At 42.0% G+C, this 11951-nt stretch overlaps 1 protein-coding gene across 5 annotated transcripts in view; it reads right to left on the bottom strand.

Annotated features, from left to right (window-relative positions):
- Nucleotides 1-391: 391 nt before the first annotated feature.
- The window catches only part of LOC143987271 (calpain-13-like), a 175187-nt gene continuing 163627 nt past the window's right edge, over nt 392-11951 (bottom strand). For 4 of the 5 annotated variants that reach the window (XM_077485884.1, XM_077485886.1, XM_077485885.1 and 1 more), the window contains 3 exons: nt 11418-11473; nt 10512-10558; nt 392-1297 (listed from right to left, as the gene is read on the bottom strand). In XM_077485884.1, the coding sequence (XP_077342010.1) occupies nt 10532-10558; nt 11418-11473 (83 nt within the window). In that variant the 3' untranslated portion in view covers nt 392-1297; nt 10512-10531. The remainder of the gene's footprint in view (nt 1298-10511; nt 10559-11417; nt 11474-11951) is intronic. The other variant, XM_077485882.1, reaches the window with a different exon arrangement.

Here is an 11951-nt window from a genome sequence, read left to right as displayed (position 1 = left end):
CGCAAGCACTTCTCACCATGCGAGCGAGCTTGCATGAACATGGGAAGTACTTGCGGAGGGAAGCCGAGACAGCCGCCGAGGGACCCCAGAATACCAGGTTCGGGGCCACTCTGTGCAAAACGAACTGCACAGTGGAGGTAAGTAAAACATGTTTGTTATTTAAAAAAAAAAAGAAAATCCCTTTACAATCCCTATAATATTTACAGTGGGGAAAACAGGAATAGAAGAAATTAGAACAATTTTATAAATGGCCATTAGATGGTAGTAGAGTTCCTGAGTTCAGTTCAACTTCTGTGAGACAAAGAAGACTTTGTTACACAGGGAACTGAGAAAATAAATTATTTTGCCCAGAGTAGCACTTTAACTTTATAACAGAATGACAGAGGAATTGCTTTTTTGAACATTTATTAGCTTCTGTCGGCCTTTAATTTATTTTTTCAAAAAACAGAAATAAGACACATAAGAACATCCATAACAACATTTAAAATATTACATTGACCATATTACAGTTCATTTAAAATTTCTTCAACATTGATTACTCTAAAATATTATCTACAAATTCAGGTAACAGGTTGAGATCAACTCCAAACAACACGTCACCTGTTACATTGGTTGGAGTTGGGGCTGGAATTACGATGGACACATGCTGATACCATCCTTTCTGACCACAAAGGTTACGGGGCTTTGAAAGTAAGGAACGTTATGTGGACTGGTAAAGGGATCCTTTGATCCCCTTTGTAGTTTGGCCCGTGCCATGAAAGTAACCAAGAAAACCTCCAGGGGCCCCCACTAGGGAGTTTATTGCCTTTGGCAATGAACAGAGGAAAACTGATGGGAGGGCGCATCAAAATCTTGATATTGGGCCACTTGAATTCAAGTTATGTCCCTGGTCATGCTCCAAATATTAAGATGGGCTTCTCAAAAATGGTATTCAGAATCCCTATTAAAGGGGAGAAAGGAACCCATGGGTATCATTCACAGTCATTGCACAGTAATGTATAGAGTGCCACTGGAGGGAAACCAGGGGATCCCGAGAAGGAAAGGTACCTAGAACTCAGGAGTGTGTACATCCATCTGGTGTTACCATATAGTCCTAGTGCTAAGTCACAGTGTATCAAATAGTAGCTGAATTTGCCGCATAACTGTACATTAACCTTAAGCTGCTACAAAAATATACAATTTTAAAACAAACATTTAAAAAAATAAAAGCACACTTTGGTGTTAATCTTTCCAAGTATTCATTTTGAAGATCAGTCTTCCAGTTTGTCTTGTGTGTTCACAGTGGGTGGCCATGATGCTGGAAAAGCAATGGGATATGTTAGTGTAGTACAAACAAACTTTTTATCGTCAATTAAAAAGTTTAACTCTTTTGCTGCGGGAGATGGTTTTGAATTTTTTCTCCTGCACACGTGTTAAACCCCCACATATTGTATATTTTATGAAAGTAGAGGCCATGGAGAATAAAATGCCACTAGTTGCAATTTTTTAAATCACACTATTTTAGAACCCTTTTACACTGGGGAGTTTTTCAGACGCTTTAGCGTTAAAAAAGCAGCTGTAAAGCGATTGAAAGAAGCCTCATCAGCAATCCCAATGTGAAAGCCAAAGTGATTTAACAGCCCTTCCACAATGTCAGTGCCCGACAAACACTCGTAAAGCGCTGCTTAAACTAGCAGTGCTTTACCAGAATTTTTCGAGCACTATTAAAAGTGCCCACAAAGTGCTGCTGACAAAAGCGCTTTGCAGGCGCTTTTCAAGAGCTTTTCAGGCGTTTTGCAGGTGCTTCCCATTGATTTCAATGGGAAGGGGCGCTTTAGGAGCGGTGTATTCACCGCTCCAAAAACGCTGCAAAGAAGCTGCTTGCAGGACTTTTTTTGACGCCCTGCCAGCGCAGCGCCTCAGTGTGAAAGCACTCAGGCTTTTACATTGGGATTGCAGTTGCGGCTTCTTTCAGGTGCTTTACAGGCACTTTTTTTTAAAGCTAAAGCACCTGCAAAAAATGCCCCGGTGTGAAAGGGATCTCAGTGTGAAAGCACTTGGGCTTTCACATTGGGATTGCAGATGAGGCTTCTTTCAAGCACTTTACAGGCAGTTTTTTTAATGCTAAAGCACCTGAAAAACGCCTGAAAAATGCCCCAGTGTGAAAGGGGTCTTAGTGCAACAGTTTATCAAATACATACACATAATATAATATATACACAAATGTATAATAAAAAATACACTCAAGTTAATTTTAGTGTATGCAAATAAGATTTAAAATTTCGTCCATTAGTGACATTTTAAAAGCCCGTACAGGAATGAATAGTGGCCCTAGATCTATCACTCTTACTCCACCGATGTGTACCATCATTTTTTTTATTTTTTATGCGTCACTTTAAATGTTTACATTTTGTTTCACTTAGCTTTATTGCTATCGCATAGCAGACCAATAGCCCCCTATGTGATAGCATGTTTACAGTGACATGTTGTCTTTAAGACCCCTGATGTCTCCCCTGCACTCCACTGAAGCTAATAGAGCTGTTTTAAATCTAAATCTAGGCCATTTCCTGGTCAGTGCTGCCATGGAATGACAGCTTTGAACCAGGAACTGGCGTAATACATGTCCCTTCCCGGTTCATTTGTCAGAGGGAGCATCAGCGAATGGATGTCCACTAAGCCCCCTTTGCTTTACCCAGTGACACAAACCATGCTGGTCCCAGGCCTGCAGGCAAGACAGCAGAGCCCAGGATACATGGTGGGGATGGGGGTCACAGTGAGTGGGTTAGGCCCCCTGACCCCCTATTTCTGCCTTTTCGATCTTCCATGTGCAGTGCTCTCAGTGTCCCCAAAAAGGGGGTCTTACAACCTCCACAGCTGTGAAGCACATTGGGCCAATGTTAGTGCCCATGCAGTAACATTACAGGCTGGCCCTGCATCTTCTTCAAAGTAAGGTCTAAGTACAGCCCCTAAGGTTTAGCAGGAGACGAAAAAGATCCGGATGCACATAAAAGCCTCAGTAGCTATGGGAAAGCTACAGATTGATAGGTGAATCCTGTGGAAAAAAAAACTGTAAAAAGGGGGAAAGTAACTTCACTCAGGAGAGAGAGAGTCCATCACTGAACCACACTAAACTGAGGCTTGCTGGAAGGGCTTTTATAAGGAATGTCCATATAAGTGCATGCCATAATATTTTTTACTGCACACTTATCCCTGCACAGTGGAGTGAACCTACATGATAAGAAACAGGGCTTTTTGCCTCGTCCTGTGTTGGACTGTGCTGGGCAGTTTTACAGTTCTGCCCAAGCCCAACACACCTGATGTGAACAGACTCTAATGCCACGTACACACGACCAGACTTTTTGACAGCAAAAATCTGACGGAACGAATCTGGCGGACAAGTCGATCATGTGTGGGCTCCATCGGACCTTTGCTGTCCAAAAATCTGACGGACTTTAGAAATAGAACATGTTTCAAATGTTTTCGCCGGACCTCCGCCGGACCCAGTTCCTATTGAGAAATCCGCTCGTGTGTATGCTAGTCCGACAGACAAAAACCAACGCTAGGGCAGCTATTGGCTACTGGCTATGAACTTCCTTATTCTAGTCCGGTCATACGTCATCACATTCTAATCCATCGGACTTTGGTGTGATTGTGTGTGGCCAAGTCCGTTCATTTGGAAAGTCCGTCAGAACTCCGCCGAAAGTCCGTTGGAAAGACCGTCGGACCTAGTCCCTCGAAAAGTCCGCTTGTGTGTACGCGGCATCAGAATGGAAAAATGCTAAGAGTGGGGTAAAGGTTTTTAGGCGAAGGAGAGTTTTCATGTCTATTTTGCCAAAACATACTAGCTCCTAGCAATTTTCAAACCAGTTTGACTTGTTGTTTTGCCAAGTTATGCCCATAATCAAATGCTTTATGACACCTAGTCACGATATAGTGTGAAGAACATAGTAACATAAATCCAAGAGAAAATGTACTCTTTCCCCACTCTGCTAAAACAAACAAAATGTTTCTGTTGCTGATTTCCACTCAGAGGAAGTGCTATGCCATGTGCACACGATAGGATTTTCCGACAACAAAACCGTGGATTTTTTTCCGAAGGATGTTGGCCCGAACTTGTCTTCCATACACACGGTCGCACAAATGTTGTCGGAAATTCCGAACGTCAAGAACGCAGTAACATACAACACGTACGGCGAGCTGAAAAAAATTAAGTTCAATAGCCAGTGCAGCTCTTCTGCTTGATTCTGAGTATGCGCGGACCTTTGTGTGTCGGACTTATGTACACACGCTCGGAATTTGAGAACCTGCGCTCAAACATTTGTTGGCGGAAATTCCAACAACAAATGTTCTGTGGAGCATACACACGGTTGGACTTTCCCACAACAAGCTCACATCCAACATTTGTTGTCGGAAAATCTGATCGTGTGTACAGGGCATTAGGCTGCATTCACTACAGAGCAGATTGATTTTAAGATATATTGGACAGGGGTGAACAGGGACAATTAGAAATAATAGGATTCTACATGAACAGATGTAGTAAAGTGTAGGGAAACAAGCAGAAAAACACTCAAGTGAAAGTGGAAGCTATCAAAGTACTGGTTGTTTTTGGTCCCATGGCAGACATGAGTAAAAACACCTGAAAAAGCATTAATCCAGTATTTTTAAGCTGTTTTCAGTGTTTTATAGTCACTAAGAACTTGTCCCACCCCCTCCCCCCACTGCTTTCCATTGACTATAATAAAAATGCTGGTATTAAACCCACAAACATAAATGAAATGAAATGGAACTCACCAGGGCTCAAGTCCTGCGGGAACGCATGGGAACGGAGTTCCTGTACTTTTTCCACAACAGGAACTCAGTCCCCGTTAGCAATCCTGCAAGACTTTGAAGTATGCGAGCTGTGTAGCAGGTGCTACACCAGCAGCTGTCTACACAGCTCGCAATAGTAAGTGCCGCACACCAGGGGTGGACTGACCATTCATGCATTGCCAGTAGGAGGCCCCATGACAGCTTCCTCTTCGATCTACCTGTCAATCACAGCTAGCTGATGGGTAAATCAGGTCCCTGCTGCTAAGAGATTGTATTTAGTCAAACCTCTCATGATGCGCTCTTCCCCGCCGGCCCCTCCTGATTTACTGTCTCCTCACCCCCCCCCCCAGTCTCCTGCATACTTGCTTTATGTGTCCCGCTGAATCCCCCCTCCTCTATCTTCAGTGCCATATGATGAGAGAACCCAGAGGAGGAGCAATACAAAAATTGGATGAAAAATACCACTTTTGAAGTGTTTGTGCATATGAGCGTATCCTTTTTTTTTTTAGGATGTAGTAGCGGTAGTATAAGTAGCGGTAGTATAAATTACATTTTTAGGCTTTTTTCTTTTATTTTCACTTGGTGATTTGGCCAGTAACACATTTCCTGTTTTAGGGTGTCTACACTCTGGATGGAGGAGCAACAGAGACACATTTGAACAGTAGAATTGCTATCTGGGGAGAGGGTATTGTTAGATGCACTTGACAGATCTCAAATAAAGTACCCCCTAAGCATTCAAAGGGTGATGCTTTAAGAGCCTTTACAGCTCTTCTGTTTATAGTTAACTAGGAGCTCTTTTTTTTTAAATGATTGTTCTCGCTCTGACGTTTGTGGCGATATATCCCGTGTGGTATAACTGTGGTTTACATGCATGTGCGCACCCTGTGCTTGCATTTGCACAGTTGTGTGGGGCAACGGGGGTTAGGATTTTTTTTTTAAATGTAATATATTTTATTTTAATTTTTCAACCGCTTGCCGACCAGGCGCTGCAGTTTTACTGCTGCAAGAATGGCATGGCTGGGCGAAGCGACATTATGTTACGTCACTTCTCCCTGTGGTCACTAGGGGCGCATGTGTTTGGGTGCAACGTCGCACGACCACGCAATTTTCAGTTAAAGAGACGCACTGCCGAATCGCAAAAAGTACTCTGGTCGGGAAGGGGGTAAAATCTTCCGTGGCTGAAGCGGTAAAAACATTTTTTTTTACCTGATTGCTATTGAAAGGGGTTAATAAACCCTTATGTGATAGCATTGGATTGGGCAGGTGACAGATACTCTTTATGGGGACATTAGGGGTCTAATAGACCCCAATTTCTCCTCTGCCCTTCACACCATCCAACCAAGCACAGAGCAGCTTGGTTAGATGTGTCCCCTGGCTGTACTGGCCAAGAAATGGTGCATCTGAACCCGGAAGTGATATCACTTCCAGTTTTATTGTTTGCATTGGAGATCGAGGTATGGATTTGCCTTGGTCTCACAACGCTCTCCCTCCCCTAGCCTGCAGTTGTGTTCCTGGTCTTCAGTAAGAGCAGGAGAGCACAGGAACCACAGGAGGAGGGGGGCAGCTGGTGGGAGGGGCACCATCACACGGGGGTATGATATCTTCCCCTGTTTGTGGATATGATCAGGCCGAGTTGGTGTGCAAAATACATATACACTCAGGGCTACTCAGTGTAAAAGCTGAAGCTGCCACTGATGTAAGCTCTATGTTGGTGGTGGCAAGAGTTAAAGTGATTTAACCTGTAAAGTAAGTTAATTTCAATGAGGACCTAAAATCAAATATATCTTATGTTATAGGACATATTAATATGAACCCCTTTGTGGCTATAACAGCCTCCACTTTTCAGCAAAGTCTTTCCTTTGGGAATTTGAGCCCATTCAGCTAAAAGAGCAGGTACTGTTGTTGTATGAGGAGACTTGGGTCTTAGCATTCCAATTCAACCCAAAGGTGTTTATTGGGGTCTAGGTCAGGACTCTTTGCAGCCCACTTAACTTCCTCCACACCCAATTCATCAAACCATGTCTTTATGGAGCTGACTTTGTGCACAGTCATACTGGATTAGAAGAGAGCCTTCCCCAAACTGCACAATTGTCTAATATGTCTTAGCCCTTGTACACACGGCCGGAGATTCCGCCGGAATGTTTTCTATCGGACTGTTTTGTCGGATATTCCGACTGTGTGTGGTCTGCATTGGACTGTTTCCATCGGAATATCCGACGGACCAACTTTTCCAACTTGCCGGTAAAATTTTCCGACAAAATGCTCCGATCGGACATACTCCGATCATGTGTAGCCTACTCTGACGGACAAAGTGCCACGCATGCTCAGATCAAATTCCTAGACCAAAGCTATTGGCTACTAGCCTGAACGTAGTTGCGTTGTAACGAAATAGCGTCATCACGTTATGTACAATCGTATTTTCCGACAACTTAGTCCAACCGTGTGTATGCAACATCACTTCCGGACCTCTTCCGGAATTAATCCGTCGGAATTACCCCGCCGCATTTGGTTGTCGGAATCTCCGACCGTGTGTACAAGGGCTTAGTATGTATTATAGTATCCTTCACTGGAAACTCAATAATTTGCAGGGTATCTAAACTTTTGGCTTTCTAGTAGGTGTGATAGTCAGGTGTCCACATACATTTGACCATATAGTGTATATGCTGGAACCAGGGCTGGACTTACCATTGGGCTTGACTGGGCTCAAGCCCATGGACCCCACCCAATAGGGGGCCCCCGCCGAGATACATAGCCGAGTGTACTCGGCTCGGCTCCATTCACAGTCACGCCCAGTCCCACCCTATGATGGACATAATACAGGAACTGGGCACGACTGTAGCTGAGCCAAGTACACTCAGTTACTCTCGGCTCCGCTCGGGACTGTGAGAGGACCCGAGAACCGCCGAGATACACAGGACTCTGTATCTCGGTGCCGCCATTTTTAAACTTCAAGACTGCAATGACAAGGCTGCAAATGACACTGGGGCAAGACTGCAGATGGATGGGCAAGGCTGCAGATGGACACTGATAAGGCTGCATTGATGGGCATTTAAATGTACGTTTTTTGCTTAAACTTCCCTCCTAAAAGTTTTTTCCTTAAAATTCCCTCCTAAACTTGGGGTGCGTGTTATATGCCGGCGCATGTTATATGCCGATAAATACGGTAATGTATAGAAGGTAGGGGCCGAAAGTGACTCAAGCCCAGGGGCCCCCATCATCCTTAGTCCTGCCCTGGCTGGAACCTTGCAGTGCTTCCAATTGGGACATTACACATACAGTATATAACTATTTTCTTATGAAAAGTTCATTGAAAGATATAGTACACGACAATAGAATATGTTGTTAATATTGGAATTGTTATCCTCTTAAACCAGTATTAAACCATTATTAATTATTTGCATTATACTCATTATATTTCAGTTACCTATATATCGCCGTCAATTCACGCATCGCTATATAAGCATTGAACACGTTGCCATTTTTCTAGCTAAATATATTTCTAAAGTTGCTATTGACATGAAATTTTCACCATGTCAGTAACAACCCATGTAATCCATACAAACAAAGAAACCAAAACAAATACTTTTAGAAATTAAGTTCTGTGTAATAAAATGGAATTACACAGGGAAAAAGTATTGAACACTCTAACTGAAATGTATTTAATACTTCATGCAAAATCCTTTGTTGGTAATGACAGCTTAAAGATGCCTCCTGTATGGAGAAACTAGTCGCACGCATTGCTCAGGTGTGATTTTGGCCCAGTATTTCACAGGCGTGTCTAAATGTTGTGCAGAAACTTTAAACAAGCTTCAACATGATTTTTCTTCAGCAATGTCATGCGTGGTCAGCGTACATACAGGCCATGGCAATTGAGTGCATTACTTATTATTTTCTTTGAAACAACTGTACCTATTTCCAGGTTTTTCTGAAGCTCTCCACAAGTGATCCTTGACTCTTCTGATAATTCTTTTCACTCTTCTGTCAAAAATCTTGCGAGGAGCACCTGGTTCATGGTGAAATGATATTCTCCTCACTTCCGGATTATGGCCACAACAGTGCTCACTGGAACATTCAGATGTTTAGAAATCCTTCTCTAACCAATACCATGAGTATGTTTTGCAACAATAAGGTTTTGAGAGAGTTCTCTGCTTTTACCCATCACAAGATGTTTCTTCTGTGACACCTTGGTAATGAGACACCTTTTTATAGGCCATCAGTTGAGACTGAACCAGCTGATATTAATTTTCACTGACAAGGGGAAGGATTGCTTTCTAATTATTGAAAGATTTCAGCTCGTGTCTTGGCTTTCCATTCCTTTTTGCACCTCTCTTTCTTCGTGCATTCAATACTTTTTCCCTGTGTCATTCCATTTTATTACACATAACTACATTTCAGAAGTTGTTTTGGTTTCTTTGTATGTATGAATTGCATGGGTTGTTACCGATATGTGGTGAAAATTTCATGTCAATAGCACCTTTAACCGCTTCCTGACCGCTGCTCGACGATATACGTCGGCAGAATGGCACAGTTGGGCAAAAGGGCGTACAGGTACGTCCCTTTAAAGAAACGGCACTGCCTACCGCGTTCTCCGTGACCACAGGTCCCGCAGATTCGATCATCGAGAGCAGTAATCACTGTCCTGTTTGTTGAAGCCCTTCCCCCCACAGTTAGAATCATTCCTTAGGACACACTTAACCCCTTCTTCACCCCCTAGTGTGTAACCCCTTCACTGCCAGTGTCATTTACACAGTAATCCATGCATTTTTATAGCACTGATCGCTGTATAAATGACAGTGGTCCCAAAATAATGTCAAAAGTGTCCGATATGTCCGCCATAATGTCGCAGTCACGATAAAAAATGCAGATTGCCTCCATACTAATAAAAAAATAATAATAATAAAAATGCCATAAAACTATCCCCTATTTTGTAGACGCTATACACTTTGCACAAACCAATTAATATACAGTTATTGCGATTTTTTTTTACCAAAAATATGTAGAAGAATACATATCGGCCTAAACTGAGGAAACATTTTTTATATATATATATATATATATACATTTTTGGGGGATATTTATTATAGAAAACATTTAAAAATATTGCATTTTTTTCAAAATTGTCGCACTTTTTTTTATTATAGCGCAAAAAATAAAAACCGCAGAGGCCATCAAATACCACCAAAAGAAAGCTCTACTTGTGGGGAAAAAAGGGATGTCAATTTTGTTTGAGTACAGCGTTGCACGACCGCACAATTGTCAGTTAAAGTGACGCAGTGCCGCATCGCAAAAAGTGCTCTGGTCAAGAAGGGGGTAAATCCTTCCGGGGCTGAAGTGGTTAATACATTTACCTAGCATAAAGCTGACGTGTTCAATACTTATATTACCCACTGTATGCTGTACATTCACATCAGTCCTTGCCCTCAAGGAGCTTATAATCTAAGGTCCCTAACTCACATTCATACATACACATACTAGGGCCAATTTAGACCGGAGCCAATTAACCTACAGCACGTCTTTAGAGTGTGGGAAGAAACCCATACACGCCGATTATGCAAACTCCAGGTAGGTAGTGTTGTGTTTGGACTTTGAACTGGCGAGCCTAGTGCTGCTAAGCGGAAGGGGCTAACCCCTTAGCCATTGTGCTGCCCACATGATCATAAAATATAACAGATTTCTTAGCTTATTTTTGTTTCTCTACAGGAAGAGGTTACAAAATGACTTACCTGCATTGTCCAATATGATACTAGCTGGACATTATAATCTGCATCCACTGGAATATAAAACAAAGTACAATATTGGTAAATTGTTTTCAGGATTCTCTGTGTTAATATTCAGAGTTTTCTCTGTATATAAAGATGTTTGCAATTTTAGGCAACCAAACCAGACTTTTATAGTGTAATCTGCATTAAAAATGTCATCTGAATCATGGTTCTTCCCATTGGCTGCTAAGTCAAAACAGAACACAGTAACAAGGTAAGGCCAGTGAATCAGACCACATTGCGTGGCACAGAACCAGGTAGAGAAGACATGAACAGCACTGTACAAGACAGAAAAGAGTGAACAAGGTGCACACTGGAGAGGGAAATATGAAATCTCTTTTCTTTGTTGTCCATTGAGAGAATCAAGAAGTCAATATCAGCGATATAACCCAATGGCAATTGACTTCCTGTGTCCTTCAATGGACATCAAGAAATAGATTTTACGGTAAGTACCAAAATCCTATTTTTTACTGGGCTTTTTTTGAAATACAGATCATCTTTAGAGATACTCAGTCATGTTGTCCCGAAAGGGCAAAATTACTGAATCTATTTAAAAACAACATAAAAATCCTTATTACAACTACAATATAATAATAATAAAATCAAAATAATAGGACAAAGTCTGAACAGTTCTCCAAATGTGTGTTGATATATGTAACATCTTGTTAACAGTCTTTAATCTACAAAGTGTTGGATCAATGCAACAAAATATGGAAATTGTAAAAAAAAAAAAAAAAAAAAAAAAAAGAAGCCAGCGGTATTTGTAATATCAAGATATAAAAGCAAAAAAAATCTGTAGCAATTAGTAGTTCTGAGCCAGTGTTCTGTCAGCATTGTATGGTGTCAATATTAGAAAATAAAAGATTTCACCTCTTCTGCGGTCAGGTAGATGCCTCCTCCATCTTTTGTTAAATTCTGAAACACCTCTGAAAATGAAAAAACAATTGATCAATGATTAACTTATGGGCACTTCTTTCAATACTCTTCTACTCATACTCTTCTGGTATCTCACTAGATGGAAGATGATGTCACCCTCACTTAGGTGACACAAGCAGAACCCACAAGAAAAGGTAAGTATACTCTCAACCCACCACACACACACACGCACCATTTTGTATTCTCCTTTATTGCAGTGTTTAGCAAGGGGATACGGGGTCACACTAAGTAACCGATCTTTGCTATTTAGGTCCAAGGTTCTCCTTAAAAGAGATGTATTGGAATTTGTTTTTTTTTTCCGAATCATACTTGCCTAGGTGGTCCCCCACCAGCTGTAACATTGACACCGCCATCACCGTCTCTCTGCCCTGCTCCCACCCCATGCTAACTGGATCGCTGGGCTGTGGAGGGGATGGGAGTGGCCGGATCAGGCTCTCAGTGGCTCACTGAGAGGCTGAGCCAGGTACC

This window comes from Lithobates pipiens, unplaced genomic scaffold, assembly GCF_037356315.1.
Source record: "Lithobates pipiens isolate NorthernLeopardFrog02 unplaced genomic scaffold, aLitPip1_a1.2 Scaffold_18, whole genome shotgun sequence".
Classification (NCBI taxonomy): Eukaryota; Metazoa; Chordata; class Amphibia; order Anura; family Ranidae; genus Lithobates; species Lithobates pipiens.
Note: the sequence above shows the minus strand (reverse complement) of the source record. Positions and strands in the feature narration are given on the sequence as shown.